At 38.9% G+C, this 23714-nt stretch overlaps 1 protein-coding gene across 3 annotated transcripts; it reads right to left on the bottom strand.

The window, feature by feature from the left end:
- Positions 1-1902: 1902 nt before the first annotated feature.
- On the bottom strand, positions 1903-22788 carry tbx5a (T-box transcription factor 5a). Of its 3 annotated transcripts, none has more exons than XM_035906952.2 (9): positions 22658-22788; positions 17626-17799; positions 16726-16820; positions 15298-15417; positions 14204-14351; positions 8813-8965; positions 5908-5999; positions 4265-4497; positions 1903-2515 (listed from the first exon to the last, which is right to left on the bottom strand). In XM_035906952.2, the coding sequence occupies exons 2-9, from the start codon at positions 17767-17769 to the stop codon at positions 1923-1925; spliced, it is 1578 nt and encodes a 525-aa protein (XP_035762845.1). In that variant the 5' UTR covers positions 17770-17799; positions 22658-22788; the 3' UTR covers positions 1903-1922. The 3 variants fall into 3 exon arrangements, with proteins under 3 accessions (XP_035762845.1, XP_035762846.1, XP_006788996.1); XM_035906953.2 differs by lacking the exon at positions 22658-22788 and adding an exon at positions 18505-18966 and having other exon boundaries at positions 17626-17796; XM_006788933.3 differs by lacking the exon at positions 22658-22788 and adding an exon at positions 18505-18966.
- Positions 22789-23714: the final 926 nt, after the last annotated feature.

Raw genomic sequence — 23714 nt, forward strand, 5'->3', positions numbered from 1 at the left:
ACGTAGACTGTGGCATGGGTTTGGCAGCATGACAAAGTGCTGTGGAATGAGCCATTCTTGACTGTCAGGTAACAAATGGGTAAAATATCAAACACTTGAGTGGAGAAAATGTTTACATTTTTTGATTTCTTGACAATGTAAATAAAAAATAGTATGATTTAACATATAGAGAACATACAAACACATTCAGTGGAATGAGTTCCACTATAATATTGTGTGTCCGGAGCACTGGAAAGACATTTTGGACATTCTTTACTGATGGCAGAATGTTAGCCCTCTGCAACAGGGATTATAACTAACAATGATTTTACTGAAAGTTGTAATAATGTAGTTATAATAGTGTGTAGGTCCAGAAGAACACTTTAATTGCATCAGTCATAATATTGCTATTGTAATAATACATTTGGTGGAGAAAGAATGCTGTTTTTGTCTGAAGTTGTGAGTTTGTGTATTGTAGAGCTAACTACATCTCGATCTCCAACTGTTAAATAGCTGTAATCAAACATTTAACACATTCAACAATGCATTAATGAGGCTGAGGCAAGAAGAACTCCACAAAAAAGGCCACAAACACACAGCATGACTGAAAAATGATACCGTAGGGTTGTGTTTTGGCCATGTGATTACTCTGGGTCAAATTCTTTTAATTATATTATGTAGCCTACATTTATCATTAACAAAAATGTATATTTATTAGTGGATGCTGACACAGAATTTTGGATTTCTTATCATTGTTCTGTTTTTGCTAGTTTTTCGATCATGCCACGTGGGAAAAACAGGATGATATGTTGATGCATTTTCATTGTCTTTTGCGAGTGGAGTTTATAGTAGTGTGAGTACACGTCTGTGGGCAATGTGGGTGTAAAGATTTTTTAGGGCTTTTCCTGAATTCTCAACACTGGAGTGCTGTGCACATTGCAATTAAATTATACAAGTTCCTGATTAAATCTTGATTTAATCAGCTACCAAGGTCAATCAGAATCATTACCAGAGTAAGTTCTGCGGTTCTGCTTCTCAACATGGTCAGTATCAGTTTTTCAGTGCTGCTCCTTGGTTGTAACACCGTTGCATGTGGTGAGGATGGTTTCTGCCTGAAACGTCTGGGCACGAATGAACAATTATTCTGTCACGTTTCACATCATTAAATTAATATAAGGTTTTTGAAGTGCATGTAAGTATGCGAAAACAAAAAAACAAAGCAAAACAAAGCAAAAAACACAAAAACCAAAAAAACACAAAAAAAATAAAAACCCTTTTGACAGATTTAAGAGTAAGCAAGAGCTACAACAAAGGCTCACACTTTCTTATTCATGGTTTAAGTTATAACAGTTTTACAATGTAACTTGTTAACTACAAAAACTATTTAAAAAATGAGAACTTGGGCTAATATAACAGAAGACAAGTGTCCTTTTTTTTTTGTTTTGTTTTTTACACAAATTTGTCATATAGTCCAAAAAGAGCTTTGTACTTGTGGTTGCAAACACATTTAATGGTCTGACTAAAAATGCGGACATCGAAGAAAAAGCACCGCCGCACGAGGAGGCAGTCGACCTGCGGACCACATGCTTCTGAAGCATTTCTGACCTTCGCTTTCGTGTCTGCGTGCTCTGCTCTTGAGCAGTCTATGCTTCTGCTTTTGTCCAGCTCCTCTTTGTTTGTTTGTTTGTTTGTTTATAAGTGCACATGCTGTCACAACAAGGTAAGTGATAAGATGCCTTCTCTTCTAGTCAGCACCATCCTACTATACACATCCACTGTGAACCAACACTGGTCTCTTTAGGATGAACAGCAAGACCTTTTAAAAAAATATAAATATAAATTCATCTAAACCCTGCCTTGTTTTGGTCCTTTGTTGTGTCTTTCTTTCTTTTTTTTTTTTTTGTATTTATAGAGTAAGGGGGGGGGGGGGGGGAACAACTTCTTTAGCTGTTCTCACTCCACTCTGGCATGATGCTTACACTATGTACAGAGTGGTACTGGTGTGGTGATAGTGTACGTGGTATGCCATGTGTATACAGGTACTCATTTCCCTGCAGACTGGCTGCTGGTGATTGGATCCCAGCCCCGGGACTGCATTGGCGGCCCAGAGTCTGATGGGTCATAGAGCTCTGGTACATTGCAGCGTGGTGGCCATCACCTAGCTGTGGAGAGGCGTGGCCTCCCACCCCACCTAGTCTGGACACCAGAGACCCTGAGGTGAAGTGAGCGGAGAAGTGTTGGTAGGGCAGTCGATCCATGGGCTGCATGGTGGTGACAGAACAGCTACCATAGGGTGATACACTGGCCCAAGTGTTGCAGCTGATGTCTTCCAAACTGGGAACAGGCTCAGCGCTTTGTGAGGCACTGGCATACATACAGGCCTGCCGCTGGCTAGACTCGCTGCGGTAAGGCCCACCGGAGAGACTGAGGCTCTGAGCGTAGCCAACAGGGCGGTAGTAATGGTCCTCCTCACTCGATGAGCTCTCCAGATATGCTTTCTTGTAGCTGTGATCTCCTGAGTGACAGTCATCATCCACTGCAGGTGGAATTAGAAAGGTGAGCAATTGTGTTATTCAAGAGATGGAAAATACAAACTGTCATCAAACAGAATGCAATAATTTGCAGATCTCATAAACCGGTATTTAATTTACAGTAGAACACAGAAAACATGTCAAATGATTAACTGAGAACATGTGCCACATTAAGAAAACTATTAAGAAAAGCTCATTTTGAATTGGATGGCAGCAACATGTTTCACAAAAGTTGGGACAGGGCTATGTTTACCACTGTGTAGCATCCCCTCTTCTTTAACAACAGTCTGTACATATGAGGGAATTCAGGAGATCAGCTGCTGAACTTTTAGGAGAGGAATGAAGTTCTGTTTTTGCACAGAGCCTGTTTGAGCAGCCGGACTCTTGTTCTATAAAGCCATACTGTTGTAATAGATACAGTTCAGGTTTAGCATTGTTGTGCTAAATATATTGGAGCATAATTGCTGTAAAATCTGTATCTACCTTTCAGTACTGATGGTGCCATTCCAGATGTGCAAGCTGCCAATTCCATAGGCACTGATGCATGTCCATACGATGAGAGATGAAGGCTTCTGAGATTTGTACCGTGCTTAACGCCTAGGCTTTGCCTCTACAGCCATTCTCCACCTTCATTCACAGTATTTGACATCCATGTTTTCCAAAAATAATTTCAAATTTAAATTCATCTGCCCACAGAACACTTTTCCATTTTGCCTGGGTCCATTTTAAATGAGCCTTGGCTCAGAGAAGACAGCAATGCTTCTGGATCATGTTCACTTATGGGTACTTCTTTCCATGATAGACCTTTAACTCTGGATGGTCCAATGAACTCTTTTCACAGAAAATGATTTCTAGAAGTGCAATTTTTTTCCATGACTGAATCATGCCTGTTTTTAATGCAGTGCCGCCTGATGGCCCGGAGATCACAGGCATCCAATTGATCTTCGGCCTTGTTGCTTGCACACAGAGATTTCTTCAGATTCTACGGATCTTTTGATTCAGTAGGGCTGTAGATGATGAGACTTTTAAAGTCTTTGTAGCTTTACATTCAGGAACACTATTCTGAAATTGCTCCTAATTTGTACATGCATTTTGTTGCTGATGTGGCTTCTCTGCCTCTCTTGGATGCTCTTTTATTTTTTTAATCTCCACTCATGTTACTGACCTCTGGCAAATTAGCCTAATTAGGATCTTATGTAAAATTTTCCTCATTTTCCTTTCCAGCTGTTTCTTTTTTGTAACACTTCCATTTCCAGCCTTTTGTTGTCCCATCCCAACTTTTTAGAGACATGTTTCTGCCATCAAATTCATAATGAGCTTGTATTTTTCCATGAAATGTTGAAATGTCTCAGTTTAAACATCTGACATGTTTCCTATGTTCTACTGTGAAGAAAATGTAGCTTTATTAGGCTTTCCAATAAAAGCATTTTGTGTTTCCACAAAATTCCAGATTTTCTAGAACTGGGGTTGTACATGACATATAGCAATATTAAATAGCAGACACTATATTTTAAATTACTCTTTGTTTAACGTAACACATCTCATATCACTTGTTTTAGTTTACAAATCTTCATGTACACACATGATGTGTTCAAGAATAAACATTTATTTAAAAAACTATTATAAACGAAAGATACAATTTAGAAACATAGAAACAAAGTGTGTTATAGCTAAGAACAATGTATGGAGAGTGACTACTGAAAAACCCCCAATCTACCCTCTTCTAGACTAGTCTCCATATTAGAGTCACCTACCTTTCCTCTTGATACAGTGGTACTCTTGGCCATGCTCATGAGGCAGGGGGTAGGAACCCGACTGGGGCAGCATGTCCTGTGAACTGCTTGTGACACCATTTTCACACTGGGAGTACTGGGAGCTCAGGCTGTTTGGTGTGGCCAGGCCTTGGACCTCCCCGCTAAATGGACTCTGGCTGGAACCCACTCTCTGCCGCACTGTACTGCGAGGCACTACTGGATACTCCTTGGTACTACGTGCACACACAAACGATCACCGTTGTTAGTTATTATCTTCAACTATAATTTGCTGTCAACAAAGCAGAACTATTTTAATCTTCCGCATTTCATCATAAGATCATTTCTCAAAGACAACCAACGAGGATCACCATCAGTGATTTACTTCAACTTAGGACACAGAGAAAAACGTAAAAAAGAAAATATTCAGTCCAAAATACCAGGATGTATTTCGCCCCTATAAATCCTCAGGATCCATCAATAGATCATTTTGCTATTTTTAGTTCTTTGATTTCAGGGGTAGATTCAGTTGAAAACCTGACCTGGTTTTGCAATAAGCTCTCCCCTTGATATTGTAACCAAGAGCAGACGTGCATTGCTTACTGTCCTCTGCAGGATTGGACAAAGGCATGAAAGATTGATAGTGTGGTTTGGACTCTCACCAGCTTCTATAGATTTACAAGTTTTGATAGCTGAAATGCATTTCATTAGCTCGTGGAACGCACCTACTTAAAGAAATTTAACGTGCGTCTAGTACAATCAGGCATGCAGTTTTTTATAAAGCTACTTCTTTTTTTGCTGCAACACTGATTGTGAGGTACTTGATCATTATTCTATGCATTAGAGTGAAGGTTTTAGAGTGGATGCATTCTTCTGACACCTTATGGAAATGCTAAACAACTTTTCCTGTTTGGTCTGATCTGGGATTTTTTTTCCCTCCTCATTTGAATTCACATAGAGTCTGAACTGGCTGCCCAAAGGGGGTTGTGTTTTTTTCAAAACCAGATTTTCTCCTTTGAAAAAGTGTTTTCCATGCAGTACGGACTCATGCTCCATTCCTCATCTGGACTGAATAATAGAGCGAGGGAGGGGAGAGATCAATGTGGTCGTGTAGTGCCTTGGCTGCCTGACCAAGAGATACCACCAGTTCAGCACAAATGCGTGCCCCCCCCACACACACCACCAACACACACATATATACACCGCACACACACACACACACAGCACAGTCCACATAAGAAGTTGGAACATCCTGGTAGAAAGAGCTCTATGGAAGAGAGATGTTACAGTTGTGTTTCAGAGGTTCTGCCAGATCAGCCATAAAAGTCTTCAGCATGAAAACTGGCTGACTATCAAGAACTACACTTACATCATTGAAAATAACACTCACTGAAAATAACACATACGACTGGTTTGCATTTGGGTGATTGAGGGATTAAAGTGGGGCTCGTTAAGTGACAGTGTGACCAGGATGTCAGTAATCCCTGCCTAATTGAGGTAACATTTATCTACTCATTTCACAACATTTAGTATGGGTCAGTATTTCCATATGTCAGAAGCAGGATCTATGAAAGGAAAAAAAGAAAAGAAAAAGAAAAGCAAGCAAAAATAACGTGCATTTTGATTGTTTTTTTTCCCACATTTACCTTTGCATTCTGGACATCCGGTGCAATTCCATGTCATCGCTACCACGGAATCCTTTTGCAAATGGGTTGTTCTCGATCTTCAGCTGGGTTATCTGTAAGAGCAAACACACAAAGTGTCAGTAACATACACTGTTGCAGTAAGAGTCAATTGTTGTGCTGCTTATGTCATTTCATTGTCAGCTGCATTTAAAAGCACCCATTTACAGCCAACCCACACATGCATTGAAATAGCAGCTATTTAAAAGCAGCATTTCGCCCTGTGCCAGACTGTCAGACAAGACAAGTCCTCTTCAACTCAGGGGTTTTATGATGACAATATTAAACATATTTTTTGGAGAAAACCGGGGCTTTACGGGGTTTTTTTGGATGCATGTAAGTGTTCACAAGCTACCCAAGAGTGAAATAACAGATCATATTTCCAGAAACCTGAGATACTTTCTGAGCTGAGTTCCTGAGTGCAATAGTTCAATAAAAACATGTTTATATAAATCATCTTTCATTGCTTAATTTATGATGTTACATTAGATGATGTCTAGCTTAGGAGATAGCTGGCTCGTGCATGACAGATACAAATCATGAGACTTATTCTATGACTTAATGTTTTGGTAAAAAACGTCTCTATCAATACCAAACAAATAGAAGCAGAAATTACTTTCAGAGCCACCCATAAACAATACGTTAATCCCAGAGTGGTTTAACCCAATCCCGGGATATCCCTCTCGTGAGCAGTGGTTTCTGGCAGGTAATTAGCTGGCAGCTCTCGTGTGCTTCCAGCTTTTTGACAAGACTGGAAGTTTGTGTGCACGCTGGCTGACACTTTCAGCAAACCTTGTAAAATCTCTCATGTGACACTTCGCTAGCTTCTTGTTAATACGAGCTGTCTGTCAGATCATTTATACACTGTCTCATCATTTTAAAAGTTTGGCATTAAAAGTTCAGAGTCTATTTTGCCCTTTCTACCCCCCTGCATGTCTTCCAAAAATACACCTAGACAAATAATTATCCAGTCCAACAATCTTATTCTCAGCTGAGTTTACAGAGAGAAAATTAAATATTTTACAAAAGATTTTGTTCTGAATAGGATTAGCAGAAAGGAGGAAAAACAGAAAAAAATAATTTGAGAGTAGACTCTGATAATGAGTCGAAATTCAAAGACTGTAGTTTGACTAGGCTGTGTCCAAACTGTGCTCATTAAAATAACTGAGGCTGACATAAACACATTTCCAGATGCAAAATGAAGTGAAGTAGTTCAAGTAAGATTTTTTTTAAAAAAAAAGAAAAGAACAAAACTATGAGCTGGTCTTAATTCATCTTCCCAGTTAGACAAAAATCTTAAGAAAACATACCACTCCAGAAACCTCAGTTTCTGGAAAAAATGCTTTAATTACAGCTACGACAGGAAAGAGCTGAAACCAGAGACTTTGACCATTTCATTAGCTGAGAGTCTAACAGGTGAATTGGACACATGCCTGCAGCTCGTAGCCCACTCCTTTTGGCAGGCTTAAAACTGTTTGATTAGACAAATGTGGCAAGAAAAAAAAAGAGCCTCGAAACCCGAAATGCCCCTTTCTTTCCTGCAGGTCTGGAAAGCCCTAATAATTAGCCCGCAGTTACGATCTCAGCCCCTAGTAACAGGCTCGAAAATAATGAATGGTTTCTACAGAATGTTGGTCATTTGTGCTTCCTGTTCCCAGAAGCCCGGAGACCTGGATTGGCTGCGGGGACATTATGAGCTTTCGCCCCTTTCTCCCATATTCCCCAAACTAAAAACATATAGGCCTGCATGGTTAAAGGATGTTAAACAGATGCTGTTTGCAGATATTTGTATTCCCAAGATTTGTTTCCCCTCGCCCAGAAATGTAGACAGTGTAAATATTGAATTTTATTCCTGCTACTTTCACAAGTCTGAACACGCAATGGCGACTTTAAAAAAACAAAACAAAAAGAAAATACGAGGCTGTGCGGTACAAGAAATCACATATTTAACTCTAATCTGATGTTATAAGTTTCCAGATTCCAGATACGTGAAAAACAAGGGTGATTCCAAGGTTTTCTGTTTCCAATTAAACACGGTAAGAAACTTAATTTACAACTCAATAATGTTAATTAAAGCTCCGTCGTTAACCGAGAAAGTGAAGCTTAGAAAATAAATGAAAAAAGGCAAACATTTGAATAGCATATGTAAAATCTGGTTTCCCTTGTGCGGGTATATGTAATTAAATCTTCAAAGTTTTTAGACTGAGATCTGTTTTTGCGCGTATATATACGAGCAATGCGTAAGGAGAGCTTCGAAATAAAGCATGCAGTGATAGTCTCATCTACACTGAAAAAGACTGAAAATAAAACACCAACAAATGAATTTAAAAAATAATTACTAGAACTGTTTCAAAGTAGGTAGTGATTTATCTCTAACGAAATCTTTAATAATAAATTCATGCCACGGACTTGGGTTTGTGAAACGTGTTCTAGTCAGGAATCTGAAGTTTTCCTTTAATCTGCCAGCAGCTGAGTTTAATATCAGCGATTTTCAGTGAAAAACTTTAAACTCTCAAAGAGCTATTATTTCCCCTCTCCTTTGATCCAACAGAAGACCAAGAGCTGCATAAAAAAATGACAAACAAATATTATTAAAAATAATTTGCGCAAAAATTATAAACACATTTTCAAAAATAACTTCAATGTGAAATCGACCTTTGCAAAATCCTGCATTTGCACCGGGGGCATTTTTGAGAGCGCAACAGGCTGCATGGTTCTGTTTGCACAACTGATTTTTTTCCCTCTTTATATTTACCTCCGTTTGAAACACTGTGGAATTTTAACCACCCCATAAAATACGTAAACCCAAAGCTTCCCCTTTCGCGAAAATAAATGAATAAAAATATCCAAAAATACCCCGAAGTTTTACCTTATGGTTCTGATAGGATGTCACCGCAATGAAAGATGTTTCCGGGAAGACGTGAGTGCAGAAGGCCGTGTTTTTGGAACCAAAGCCATTATTTTCATCCGCTTTCACGATGTGAATCCTCGGTTGATACTTGTGCATCGAATTGAGGATGATCTGCAATAAAGAGAAAGTGGCGTTACACACATATATTTGGCGTCATTTCTAAAAATAAAATTAAACTAAATGAGATACACCCTACCAGTCCTCCAATGTGTTTTTTTTTGAGTGCGCATTTTTTTTAAAGATTAAAAAATGTCCTTTTGTAAGAAAACACTTTATCATATATTTGTTATGATAATAATAATAATAAAAATAATAAATGTTAGTAAGACATTAGTCATTTTTACGCATGAGCAACATGCTGACATGATAAGATTACAGTCTATTTTGCAAAAGGTCTATTTCAGTACTTTCACCAACGCACTGGTCTGCTTATACTTCTCAATAAAATTGTTTTTGTCCCTGTAATTTTACGAAATCTGTCTACTTTGTAATGGAATCCCCTTTTCCTCTCAAAACGTCTAAGCTAAGTATAGTTTCTGAAAAACACAAACACTTGTTTGGCTAAAAAACTTTTATTGAACAACAAATTGTAATGAAAGTTTTATTTTTACCTTTTTATAGATATTTAAAATAAAGTCGACCCATTTGCATTCTTCTTCTTCTTCTTTTTTTTACAGCACAGTCATTTAAACATTCCTCGTGTTTTAAACAGAATAAAGATTTAAAATGTTCTAATTAAACCCTTTAAAAATATGAATTGTCTCTCACTGTAATTATTACTGCAGTGACAGTGATTTACCGTGTTATTTATACAGCACTTCTCATGACAGTCACACAGATAAATGCAGGAGATAGACATATACATGCCCTCTTCCTTTATATTCTGTTACCTTACTAAACCAGCCTATGAGAACTACAATGAATAGAATGAACGTGTCTTTTGAGGCACTATCGAAAGTTAGTTAAGGCCATCAATCTTGAAGAAATATTATTTATTTATTTTATTTTAATTCCCATTAAATTCTTCCAATAAAAACGGCGGTAATTGCTTTTTAATTGACTTATTCCTGCATTCGGTCCTATACCCATTCCTTCTATACTTTATCTGAAAGAGTGTTTTTGAACCTGCGTCTCAGTGCTAGCATGAGAAGAGCCGGGGGATTGCCCTGACCTCCAGTACCTATGGGGGTATCCTGCAGTATTACACAGACATAACCCAGAGTCTTTTCTCAGAGGCGAATGAACCATAGAGACCTACATAGATAATACAATAGTCATCCATTATTAATTCCCAGTTGAACTTGATCTCATTTCATGCTGGAATAGGTTTTTGTAATGGGCAGGAGAAAGTGTTTTTCAGCTGCCTGCCACGCACCTTGTAGATGCAAACTATTTAATGGAAGTAAGTGACAGAAAACATCAGTCAGGATTTGTTTAGTGGATCACTTCAGTTACATAAGCAGGCGCAGCTTTTTGTTTTTGTGGATTTTTCCAGTATTGCAGTTTTGTCAGGGTGTATTTGAAAAACAAAAAAACAAGCAAACAAAAAAACTTCTTTCATGTGTCTGTTAAGCAGAAGATCATTAGAATCATTAATGAGGCTTCAAAACACGACTCAAAACTATGTAAACTGTGCAAAGAAAAAGCAGGGTAAATGGCAGATTTTCTCATGCATTCATTGCCTGCTTATTTCTTAGTTTGCATATATGTCCAAGATTGGAACAAACCACAACAACTAGTCCACTGATGCAAACATGTCATACAGCACCCTGTACAGTTTAAGAGGCTAAAAATGTCTGTCATGAAGACATATTAGAAGTTGCATAGATGTCTAAATGCACATTTCACCATGGAAAATAGCATGGCCCACTAACTGTGGGTTCCTAAAGTCCAGTATTTGTGCTATTAGGATGGGATGTGGTAGTAAGGAGGGGGTAGCTGTAGACCACCCACTGGGGACCCAGCATACGCCTCAACTCCGTGGCCCAGTCACTGCCCTGCCTGGTTCCCTGTATCTCTGCCTCAACCCCCCTAGCTTCTGGATGATCGCATGTAATGATAGTGAAGGATCCCTTTGGGTCCCAGGCTGCTGCCCTTTTACTTTCAAGTTCCTCCACATCAGAGAGTTTCCCCAAGCTTCAGGATTAGCAGTCTTTGTACACCACCATCTATTGCTCATCACACACTGCCATTCAAATATAAACAGTGTGATCCTCACACTCCACCCTCATGCACAAAACATGTGTGGGAAGACTGGGAGACGAGTGCAGCAGCAAACTGATGGACAAGACAAATAACACTGAGAAATATTCTGGGAGTTGAGACAGACATCAGAGCAAAAACTACAGATTGGTATGAAACAGAAACAAAAACAAACTATTCAGGAATTCAGATACGGAAAAAAACACCACTTAATTCTGTAATTTTGTGACCAAACTAGTGCTGTTGTGGAGGTTTTATTATGTATCGACGGATATGAATAACAAGCAACAAAGCAAATACACTTTGTTAAAGCCAAAGTACAGAGGGATTAAATTTAAGATACTTGAATCACAAATAAAATTACTTACAACAAAATAGCACTTGCTAGTAAATATGCTATATACAAAACTTATAAATTATAATGTTGCAGATGGCAAAGTTTAACCTTTAACTAATAAGAATACAGAATTTTTACACTTTGGGGCAGTTTAATGTATAACTTTTTTTTTTTTTAAAGAAGATACTTATGTAAGTAGAATCTCATGGAAACTAAAAACTATATTTCTACACAAAACTCTATAAAATAGTATATCCACAAGATTTTCTCATAACATTTCCAAAGCTCCTTAAACGACCTTCTTTCATGATTCGCACTAAAATGTTTGCTATAACAAATTTGTTTTAAGAGGGTTACACTCCACTGTTATGCAATACAGTTCAATGGGTTATAAAACTGTCACAAACCAAAAACAGAACAATTAACCTTGCATTAAGACAAAGGCACCACATCCTCTGCGATTAATTCCTAAGCTGAGCTCAGTCCTGCCCGGCCCCCTGACGTGTATGTTTTACAGACATTTCTAGAAGAAAACCTCAGGCCAGTCCTGTATTGGTCTAATCGGCATCAGCAATATGTTTTGGTCTCATGTCTCACTGCTAGTAATTATAAATCATCTACAAGTTATTTCATCTACAAGTTATTTCAACCAGCTGGACCAACAAGCTGATGGAGTATATTTCTGGACAGCCACCAGTGCTTCATTTAAGAATCCCATGGTGCTCTCTCCCAGCACGAAAGAGGCCGAGCCAGGAACCACTGCAACCAATCAAAAACGCACTTTAACCCAAAATTCACAGTGCTGCTCCCTTTCCGACTGAGACTCAGTTTCATCTCACCAGCTGTGCTTTGGCAAGGGAGCAGTTCCTTTAGGTGCCATGTGGACAGATAGTGGCTTGTGTGTGCTAAAATTCATATGCATTTTTCCGTGGGTAACTTTGAAAGCTGAAACCAGCTTCACTTTGATTCATTACCACACTGAAACCAACGCCTTAAGTGGCTGCAGAAGTATACATAGGAATATAGTATAATGGCAACAATGCACTCAATAATTGGTCATATGCAATGAGATCGGGGTTTTTTTCAGAATCGAGCATTGTGGAGTAATACGTCTCTAAGAGCAAAACCAAACAAACACAGCTTGCTTTAAGGAATGTTTTCTCATGAAAGCAAACCAGCTGTTGAGGTAACCTTTGCCAAATTTATAATTGTATTTTCCTTTAATGGCTAAGCCTGTTAGTAAGAAAGTTAACTGTGCGGATGCTCTGTTTCTACAACAAGACATCTAATTAGGCCTAAATGTACCCGTCGAGATACCTTTCTTCATGAAAACCTGCCGCCAAAGGGCGCATTTGTTGATGAAGTAAGTGATGTTTGTACTTTCTGCTTTGGGTAAGACAGGAATCACAAAAGCCTGAGGCCAGATAGGGAGTTTAGAATAATGAGGAGTTAAAGCTAGGAAATGGGTACCATACAGCCTCTTACTGCTGAGAGGGGTGAAGGAGATGGTGGGTGGTGGTGCAATTGCCCTTTTCCTTTTTCCTAAAAAAGTTCCCAGTTGATCTCTTCTACTCATGCAAGCTGAATTCCAGGAGGTCCATGGCTAATGCACCTAGGGGGTGCTATAATAACACTGTGCTACAAAAGGTATGTTACTAACACCTTCATAGCAAACATATTACATATTAAAGAATAAGATAATGGCACGATAAGAAAGAAATATTTGTCTCAATCTGGAATATTTATCTAAAGATCACAGAGACTCTTCAAAACATTACCTTTACATCATTATGTTCAATAGTAAAAACAGAATATCACCAAACCTTTTTGTAATCTCAGGAGATTCCACTTTGGACAAGTAAAGTAGAAAAAACCTTCATATGGCACAAAATTTCCTCTATATTTCTTTTTTGTGTTTAAAGTATATCAGGCTTATTATTATTATTATTATTATTATTATTATTATTATTATTGTTGTTGTTGTTGTTGTTGTTGTTGTTATTATAGCAGTAGTACAGTATAGTGGTGGTAGTATAAAAGTAAAAGTATTTGCATCTAATTGAACACCACAACTATTTCACTATTTAAAATTTATTTTGTGACGTTTTCAACACCAGAATGCATTTCATTACTTACTATTTTCGTATTCATTTTAACACTGCAAGTTACAGTTAACAAAAAATGGAAAAAAAGGACAAAACATAAAAAATATAAATGTATCTATATAATAAAAAGTATACCCTCCATCAAAGCGATGGATGGATGGATGGTTAGATGGAATTTATCAAACGATTTACTTTCACTAAAACACATCTTTACAGAAGCAACTTAATAAAGTTTGGGCTCCACAGGTGCAGTGAAAGAATGACTGAAAGGTTATGTTTAAGTTTTAATGCACATTTAACAGATCAAATGCAAAATTTTAAGCAAATAAATAAATCAATAAACAGATTGCCTCTCTTTAAAAATATGACCAGGCAGGAGCATTATCTTTAATCAATTTAAAATGTGTTTAAAATATTTAACCTCAAGAAAACAATAAAACGTACTTTTAATTAGCTGCGAGTAGCAGTAATAATAATAATAATAATAATAATAATAATAATAATAATAATAATAATAATAATAATAATAATAATAATAATCTGTTAGGCACTTTTATATAAATGGCGATGCAGAGACCTGCAGATAAGCATTTAGTGCCATCATGTAACACGTCGGGCCTTAACGGATTCTCGGGATTTGGGTCAGTGCAACACCAGGTTAGCAATCATGTGGTTAAATAGTATTGATGATAGGCAGGCACCTACGTGTCCGAACGGGTCCAGGTGGTTGTTGGTCAATTTCAGCTTCTGGAAGGAGACGAGCTGCCTCATCCAATGAGCCCCCGTGGCGGGAGAGTCCGGGTGAACGTAGAGTCTCCCGGGCATGGCAGGCTCTGCCTTCCCAGTCACAGACCTGATACACAGCAACACAGTCACACGCTTTGAAACTTGCTGGACTAACACTCACATGCTAGCCGCAACTGAGTCGGTCCTAACATGTCGAAAGAAGCAGAGGATAATGACTGTGGATAAAATGTAATAATAAATTAAAATTTTATTATAAACGGAAAACTTAAATTAGTGGGCACTGTTTCTAATTATTACGCACAAAATGGCGCAATATGGGACTTTCTGCACTTAAAGTTCTAAACTATGGGTGATTACCTCTTTTTCAAAACGTTGCTTTATTAACTTTAAACTTCAGTACATAAGGAAGCGGTCTGCACTGTGCCATTGTCGAATATTGATTGCTTCTAGTGACGTTAGACGTTAAAGGCACTGTTTTGCAACATATGTGAAACGAGGGGAGAATTAGTTTCAGGCCGTGCTTAATGCGTCTTCAGTGGCATCATTGGCATGTAGCTAGCAACATTAAAGGCTCTGACACAAAGAAGAAAGACCCGCTTGGAGAACGACTCTAGACAAACAGCCGTGTGAAAAAAATCTTTGATGCAGTGCAAGGAAAAGTTTATCTCGTTGCTTTCAGCGCAGAAAACTCAGCACTGACAGAAACATTTCTGCCTTCTGACTTCATTTCTTGGCAAATGTTAGAAAAAACACAGTTAATAATTCTCCCGGAAATAATATATTCACTTCCGATTCCCGTCCATCACGACAATATAACGCTCCCTGCTGCAAATAACTCCAGAGAGAGCGAGAAAGCGAGAGACTAGCTGAGACCCCCCCTCCCCCCCAAAAAACCCCAAAACTAAAACTAAAACAAAAAAAAAACACACACACACCAAAAAACAAAACAAAACAAAAAAAACAATGACCCGGATTTTCATCGGTGTGTAAAAGTATATGTTGGCAAGGCAAATCCCTTTAGAGAAGCGTTGCTGTGTTATGTTTTTACGTACCATTTATTATCGGCGAATTTGTATCGATGGTCGTCAGCTGGAACAACATCCATAAGTAGAATGTATTTCGTTTTAGGGTTTAATCCTGTGACCTTCACTTTGAAGCTGGGAAACATTCTCCTGTACAGGAAAATAAAGTGTAGTGGACACGCGAGAAAAAAACAAGTACATGACTACTCACACCTATTAACACACACACACACACACACACACACACACACACACACACACACACACACACACACACACATATATATATGAAATCAAATGCTTTCGTAATAAAGCCTGTGCCATTCACTCTTTAATAAGCAAACCAAAAGTAAATAATATTTTGAAGCATAGAGAAAGGTTAAGTGGGAGGATTTAAAACATATAAATATCCGTCTTTGGTGTTTGGAGAGGAAAATCTTACTTTCAAGGCAGGGCGTTGGATCTGAGAAGAGCCATTATAAAAAAAATTCAATATGTTCCAGACCTTTTTTTTTATACGTGTAACATCCCTCTAGTAAATCTTTTGGATATTTGGTAGCTGTCATATTGCAGAAAACACACACATACACGGAGAGAAACACTAAGCTCTCCCACGAGTGAAAGGGAAGGGCTAACGGACGAGGATGGATGCTGTGTAATATCATCTCTTGCCAAAAACAGGAGTGAAATGATTGACGGGAATATAATGGAGACTTTTTGCAGCTGTAAGAAAACAACTGCCTTCTGCCCGCACTGGAGAGCACATCGAAATGCAGCAACGTTCAACTGTAAATATTCCTCATTTGTAGGAGCCTGTGCAAGCGGTGCTCCGAAGCTATTTGACATAAAAAGTCATCGGGCGCATATAAAAGCTCACACTTAGGCGACATGAGCTGTTTTGACTGGATACAGTCTGAGGGCGACCGTGGAGCTGACAGCAGGACACATTCACTCACGCGGTCCCTGCACAACATGCTGTTGCACACGTGTTGGATCACAAGAAGTGTCTGCACGCAGTTACACACACACGCACACCTGCAGCGGATACAGACAAAACGGCGCAAAAGGCAGCCCTTATGCTCTTTAATGTCTGTATTTCAACGCAAAGAAACGATCGGTAACATTTTACACAAGGGGGCACGTTTTGCACGTTGGCTCTCTCGCTGTATCGCATTTCCCAACAAGGCCACCCAGACTAAAATATGGACCGGTAGTGCTGCAGAACACTAAAGCGTCCACCAGATGCTCTTGTGTTTTCTCTGTGGTTCTGTACGGTTCCAGATCCCCACGCAAGAAAATTCCAGTCTGGTTTATAGTTTATATTTAAGCTCGAAAATCGGCCAAGATAACTAAAAGCCTCATCAACAAGCAGACACACAGTCAATGAACCCATTGGTTCTACTGAAATCTTTCTAATCGCGATAATAATAATAATGAAAATGTTTTAGATGCTCCTACCGTCCCGCTTTGGTGATGATCATCTCCGTCCCCACCTCGTGAAACTTCGTCCATAGTTCCCTTTCGTGCAGGTAGACCTTTATTCCCTCCATTCCCTTCAAAGTAAAAAATTCTAGTGTGTATGGTTTTTCTAAAGTTGCATTATAGATAGAGGTGTCATGCACTAGTCTGCATGCATTTAAGGCCTTCTGAGTTTAGAGGTTGTAAAAAAACAAACAAAAAAAACCTGTAGGTCTAATATTCAGTGTTTGATTAAAACACTTTAAAAAATAAAATGCAAATACTTTGGACAACCGAGTTGTACGCCGAGGGCTGAGCTGTAAATAATGCAGAGGATAATAAGCTTATGAATTAGCAATTTGAAACCAGCCAGAATACCATAGCTTTTAACTTGTTCAGCCTTTGCCGTGAGAAGTGAAGCAGCAAACACAAATTTATAATAATATAGTCAAAGCTAATGTGTAGCAATGAACATAAACCCACACAGAATTGATCTGTAATGCTATATGACTGTAAACTATAACACACACAGTTACGCTATGAAGCTTAACAGAAACTAAAAATTTGCTGAGACTTTGCTGAAGTTGTTTCATTTCACAAATTAAAAAAAAATCACTAGTGGACTAAATATTTGATCCAATCACATTTCTATCTCCAAACAGCGTAAATATATACGCTGAAAGAACTAAAATTAGCAGAAATACCCCATTCACTGTGCGGACATTTGTTTTTAAGTCATGATTTATATTTTATATTTTAACGCCAAGAACAACAGGGTATCTGCCTGCTTCTGACAAAAACGCCTAGGCTATTTTTTCCTGCAAATGAGTGAATGTGAGCCCTAAGTCCGCAGCTTGCAGCCTGAAGCAGTGAGTGTGAGGCCTGCAAGCCGGCACTGACCTGCTGGATATAAGTTGTCTGTGATGACGGGGATTTGCTTGAGGTCCCGTTCTGTTTCTCTGATTTATTATCGCTCTGTAATTCTCTCGAATCCGAGCCACCTGGAGAGTTTTGGAGGACAAAAGTCTCCTCTTGGTCCGCCATGACCGGAGCTCCGAAAACTACACGTCGCTGCTGGGAGACGGAAACAGAGATGTCAGTGTGTGCAGCCCGACCTTCTTAACTAACCGGATAAATGAAGACAGACTTTCAGGACATTGTGTTAATATGAATTTAGAGACACACAAATAAGCTTCATTTTCACTGTGTAATCACATTTATTGTTCTTGCTGTTACTATTTTGTCAAGTGGAGAAATGAAAATACTTTTTTGATAGCTCAGAAATGAAAGCATAACATATGTAAATATAACACACATGATAGAAAGCCTTCATGTTAATGGCATGAGCTAAAAGTGTAAACCCAAAGCATTTTAATACTCTTAATAATTGCTCAGTGCAATGTGTCTTTCACAAATACAGGTCATTTTATTCGGCATATGTTATTCTTAGGAGAATAACTTCAATATTCACAACATTACTAAACTATTAGGACTTTTATTGTGACACACTGAAGCAGGCCCTCGCCTTTCCCCCCCTGCATGCTCCCAGAACTAAACACATGAGCTGTATTGCCCTGCGAGGCGGCGATCAAAGCAAAAATAAATCGCAGAGGAGCCTCCTAAAGAAAAGAAAAAAAAATCATTTGCGCTCAGATGGTGTCACTTCAGCAGACAGCTGCGATTCCTGCAACGTGGAGTAGCATTTACTACGATGTGGGCGAGTTATGAAATGCAGTCACGGTGGGTACACGCAGTCGGTTCAGATCAGCATCAGCTTACCTAAAAACCAAAAACAGGTCGCAGGCTGCAGCTGGCCCAGCAGAGAAACGCAGTATCGCCTTGAAAACGTCCAGCGCCCCGTCCAAAAAAATAAGAAATCAATCAAAAGTCAGATAATCCAGGCGTTTTTCTCGAAGAAGCTGCACAAACTCCCCATGAATCCCCACTGTTTCTCCCCTCAGTTAGTTCCTACACAGCAGAGTCAAAACCACGCAGATCCTCGCGGAGCTCGCTGACAGCTACACGGCGCTGCTCGGTGCCTTATTGTTGCATTTTACAGCGGAGGTGCGTTTTGTGAGCCTACTCTGCCGATGGCACTTAGCAGTAAGCTGTAGCCTATTCCCAGCGGAGCAGGTCTGTCACCTCCTCCGTCCCTCCTCTCTCTCCCAGCCTCTGGTTTTTCAGGAGCTACGTCTCCCTCTCTCTCGTGCGCGCTCCCTCTCCAACTCTCCGCTGCGAGTCGCTGACCAACCGTGCGAAGCGGAAACTGAGTCCGCTACGTAGAAGTGCCGGTGTGGGGCTATGAGGGAGGATGATGGGGAGGTGTTGCCTTTGCAGGAAGAGCATTGGTTTATGTCCGCGGCAATAATTCCTTACTGGTACACACCCCAGTTCTTCTTATTTATCCACTCCAAACCTCTTCTTGATCCCACTCTCCAGCCTCTAATTCATTTGATATTGACAGCTTCGTGCGCCGTTAAGCACCAGTCTCTTCTCCGTAGATCTACACACAATAGAATCAAGTTCATCAAGCGTGACGCTCAGCCATGCATGCATTAGTAGGCATAGGCCAACAGGTTGCCCTTCTTTATTATTACAACTGACTAATAAAAGGATCATAAGCTATGTTTTGTCTGTGCTTGCACTGATGTCTGGGCAATTAACAATATCAATTTACCGACCGAATTTTGTCTCTGGGTACTTTAAACCATTATTTTACTATTCAGTTAATTATTCAAGAAGAACAAGGAACCAAGCTGGGTTCATAGAACCGAGGAAAAAAATAAATACATCTACATTTGGGATATAGTTATCTCTCTTTCTGTGTGTGTGTGTGTGCATGTTGGGGGGTGAACATGAGGAAGTCTATCTTTAGGCCTTTGGCTTCACACAGGTTTACCCTGCACACCACAGAGGGATTAGATGGTAAAAAACAGCATTTCCCCCCTAAATTACATCAAATTGTATCGCACCATGTATACATAATACTGTACATCACCCTAATGCGTATCTATCTGACTTTATAATGGCTTTGCAAGTACAGAACAAACTTACAGTGCCAAACTAGTAACTTTTAAGCGTGAATTTTGCAGATGAAATCCCTCTATTCTCATGTTCCTCCTGAAATAAGACCAAAGAAGAAGAAGAAGAAGAAAAAGAAAAGAATAACAATTTAACTCGACCATTAAGGACAAAATTTAGTTCTGGAGAAACACGGGAGCAGTACGACAATCTGCAACTTGCCAAACGCGTCATTTTTTGCAGTGTGCCCACTTTAATGTCTCATTTGCATTTTAGGCTGTTATCTCATTACGTAGTCACCCCCAGGGTGACTTTCCTCACCAGTCAGTGTTGTACACGGACACCACTCGAGCTATGTGTTTGTTCCGTAGCGACTCGTCGATATTTGCACTACTTTAGCAGTGCTCACAGAGGCCTTTGAAAAAGCCATAAACATAATTAACTTGAATTTGGTCCTGATAAAAGCGAAAGTGGGCCTATGTGCTCACTTACCCCCATTTTTTGACTGAAAAAAGTGCTAAATTTGGTTCGTCTTTGCCATATGATAAAATAATATACACATATTTTTGGGATGTAGTCTTATGCCATAGCCTTTGTGTAACAACATTTTCCCGCGGAGAAAAAACAAATCGTCTAAACTTTGTAATCATAATTTTCCAGTTTTCAAATGTATTTCGGTGAAGTTTTTGCAGATTTCGTGAAGCTTCGCGTTCGTCAGATGGGCTGTTTATTTGTTTACATTTTAAAGACACAACAACCCGGCAAAGAAATGTAAAAAACCAAAACATTTTGGGAAGCTGCCACACATTTTTTCGCCTCAAAGTTGAATTTTTTGCTTGGTCGAGTGGGTGCAGGTAACTTTTAACACAGCAGGTGTGCACACAAACAGCGAGCAGGCTGATGTGTGAGCGAAACGAAGAGTTTGCAGGAGAAGACCGGACAGCACTTTTAAATGACACTGACGCTGTTGTCAGTGCAGACATGACTATCACGCAGCGTTACTGCATAACTGATAAATGATAAAGACGGCAATTTATTCAGAGATACTCCACGAGTTTACAAGCCACGTGTGAGCAGAGTGAAGAAATAAAACAAATATATACTTTATTTATTGGCCTCGTCCACAGTGAGAAGTCTGCGCGCTGATGCTGACAAATACAAGTAATTGAAATGCAGTCTAACAAAAATCCATTAAAACAGTCTTAGAATTAAAATGTCAGCAATGGGAATACAAGCCAGCAGTGTGAGGTTGTGCATATCATTCTGTAAAATGAAACGTTTTTTGGTTGTTTATTTACTTTTTAATGAGCTCTTGAAACGATAGGTACTCATACAGGAGCTGCAGGTAGATGAAATCCAAAATTTAAAGCCTGTGTGAAAGAGAAAAACAAGCTATAATCTTACGTTCTTATGTTTTAGGCTATTTATGAAACGGTAAAAACACTTCGAAACTCAGGCCTGGAGAACCGGTGAGTCCGCGGTAATCGATTAGATAATTCATAAAGCAAACTAATCATGAATTTAAAGTTTAAAGGCAGCCATCTCAAACAACGCGGATAAAGACGTATTTTTTAAGCCTACAGAAATCAAAATGAGAACGAAAGCGTCTTTAAACAGTCTTTGATTTTTACTTTATTTTTAATTGTATTTTTTGTAGCCCACTCAAGGAAAAAAACGTGTTTATTAACGAGTTTATCTTTAAAAAGTAAGCATCGCACATCGCAGATGGGCTAAAGTTCCGCTTGTCTTGCCTTTGCGCACATATATAAATGATAGGCTGATACTTACATAAATGCATTTAAAGGTTAAATGGTCTATAAAATATAAACATAAAACTTTTATTTTGTAATTATTCCGTTTAAAATAACATAAAAACTAAACAGTGATATATTAAAATATTAGTATTTGTCATCATATTGGCAGAATTTCGAAAACAATACAGTCATTGCTTATCATAAGAATATCACTTTCAATCACATTGGTTGGCTTGCCTCAAAATGCCTCAGTTTTAGATCACGTGGTAAAAGGTGAGTTAAGAGTTTCTTGTTAACCACTACAGAGCTAACAACAAAAATAACTGTAATGATTTTCTGCAATAATAATAATAATAATAATAATAATAATAATAATAATAATAATAATAATAATAATAATTATTATTATTATTATTATTATAAAATTTATCGAGCACTCTTTTTGTAAACGTGCTATAAAAATGAAATTTCCTTACTTACATTATAAGATGTGCAACATTTTCTTACAAACGTCCAAAATTTAGACAAACATTGCATATAAATGTAATTGTAACAAAATACATCCCATCAGCAACCGAAATTATTTAGAGAGACTAACCACGTCTATATTAAAATAAAATTAAGAATTCAAAAATCGAAATTAATACAATGCATTTGAAATCCGAAATTGCATACACAGCTACGTGTACTTTGTTGAGCATGACAGAACACGTGAAAAGTCCAGGAGGATAAAGTTATTTTTCATCAAGAGAAACAGGAAATGGTGGAAGTAATAAAGCTGATGAAACTGCAAGACAGAGGACACTTTGAGCTTTTCACAGAGTATGTTAGCATATTCTTTAAAGCACGAAAAAAACTCTCCTCGCAGACAAACAAAAAAACAAAACTAAAGTCTAAATAAGCTCGATGACCATGTTGGATAATTAGTATTTACTCTGCAACTTAAACTCTTAATACACCCCGAAAGAAATCCGAGCAACAATATACTGACCACCACCTCACTCCTCTCCTTATAGACTCAGAATGTGGAGTGTTTAGGGTCCACAAAGACCTTAATATTATGTATGAGAAAAAAAAATCCTGTTCAGAAACTACAAATCCCACTCATCCAGGTGCAAATGAAAAAGTGGCAAACAAATCAGAGCGACACACCCTACCTTCCTCCTGACTGTCCTAAGCTGCTTGAGTGTGTGAGCTGATGTTGCCACTTGTTTGGAGCCGTTTAAAGTCTGGTAAGACTTAAGCAGTCAGGCAGGTGAAAGCGCTGGTGTGGCTAACCACCAGTCCAACCAAGAACTCCTGGATCACGGAAAAGTGCTGCCCAGATGCTCAGCGCCAAAAACCGTCTGTGAGGTTTGTGGCTGAAAACCCATCCACAGTTTGGCTATCATGAGCTGAGCCAGGAGGAGAGGAGACAGAAGGAAAACAAAAGTTGCAGCGCTTTCATGTTTAAGGCGCAATCTTTTCCAAGATCTGAAGGACTAAACTAGCGGCGCTTTAAATGTGATTAAACAATGATGAATCCACACACAGACACACACACGCGCGCGCGCGCGCTATTTCACCTTCATTTAGAATGCTAGTGCTTATGTTTACACACCTCTTCCCTATCTGCAGATTTAACGGGCCTCACAGAAGCATGGGATGGATTTTATGACTAATTTATGACCAAACACAAACAACTGAATATCATGACACCTTCTTATTAATCCTTGGCACTCGGTTTATTCGGCAGAAATTTCAGCATCACAGGAGAAAATTATTTATTACTTGATAATAAAAGAAGAGGAGTATATTTTTTTCAGACTGCTCCTTTAAAACCCAAACCCTTGAAAAACCTCGTTCGAAGCCAGGGAACCAAGGCAGTATCAGTACCTAACCTTAAAGACTATAAGTACTAATTTGTGGCAGCATCGTGATGAAAAACTTCATGAGAGCAAAATGTGTGTCAGAACTGCTGATTGCGTTGTTTGAGTGACCGGACTTAAGTTTCACCGACTGATGACTCATTTGCTGCTGAGTAACGTACACATCCTCACTCAGCCACCACTAGCCTCCCATGTCTTTCAGTTTCTTGCATAAGGATGAAGAGTTACAAACGCTAGCCTAATCCACTATGGTTTCACCCTCCATAGCCACACATGGGCCTGTGGTCTGCCACCCGCTCTGAGTCTTTTTTGGCTGTCTTGTTATCCACTCCCCTCCTCACCGTCG

Source organism: Neolamprologus brichardi, chromosome 7 (assembly GCF_056152115.1).
Source record: "Neolamprologus brichardi isolate AB-2024 chromosome 7, ASM5615211v1, whole genome shotgun sequence".
NCBI classification, from domain to species: domain Eukaryota; kingdom Metazoa; phylum Chordata; class Actinopteri; order Cichliformes; family Cichlidae; genus Neolamprologus; species Neolamprologus brichardi.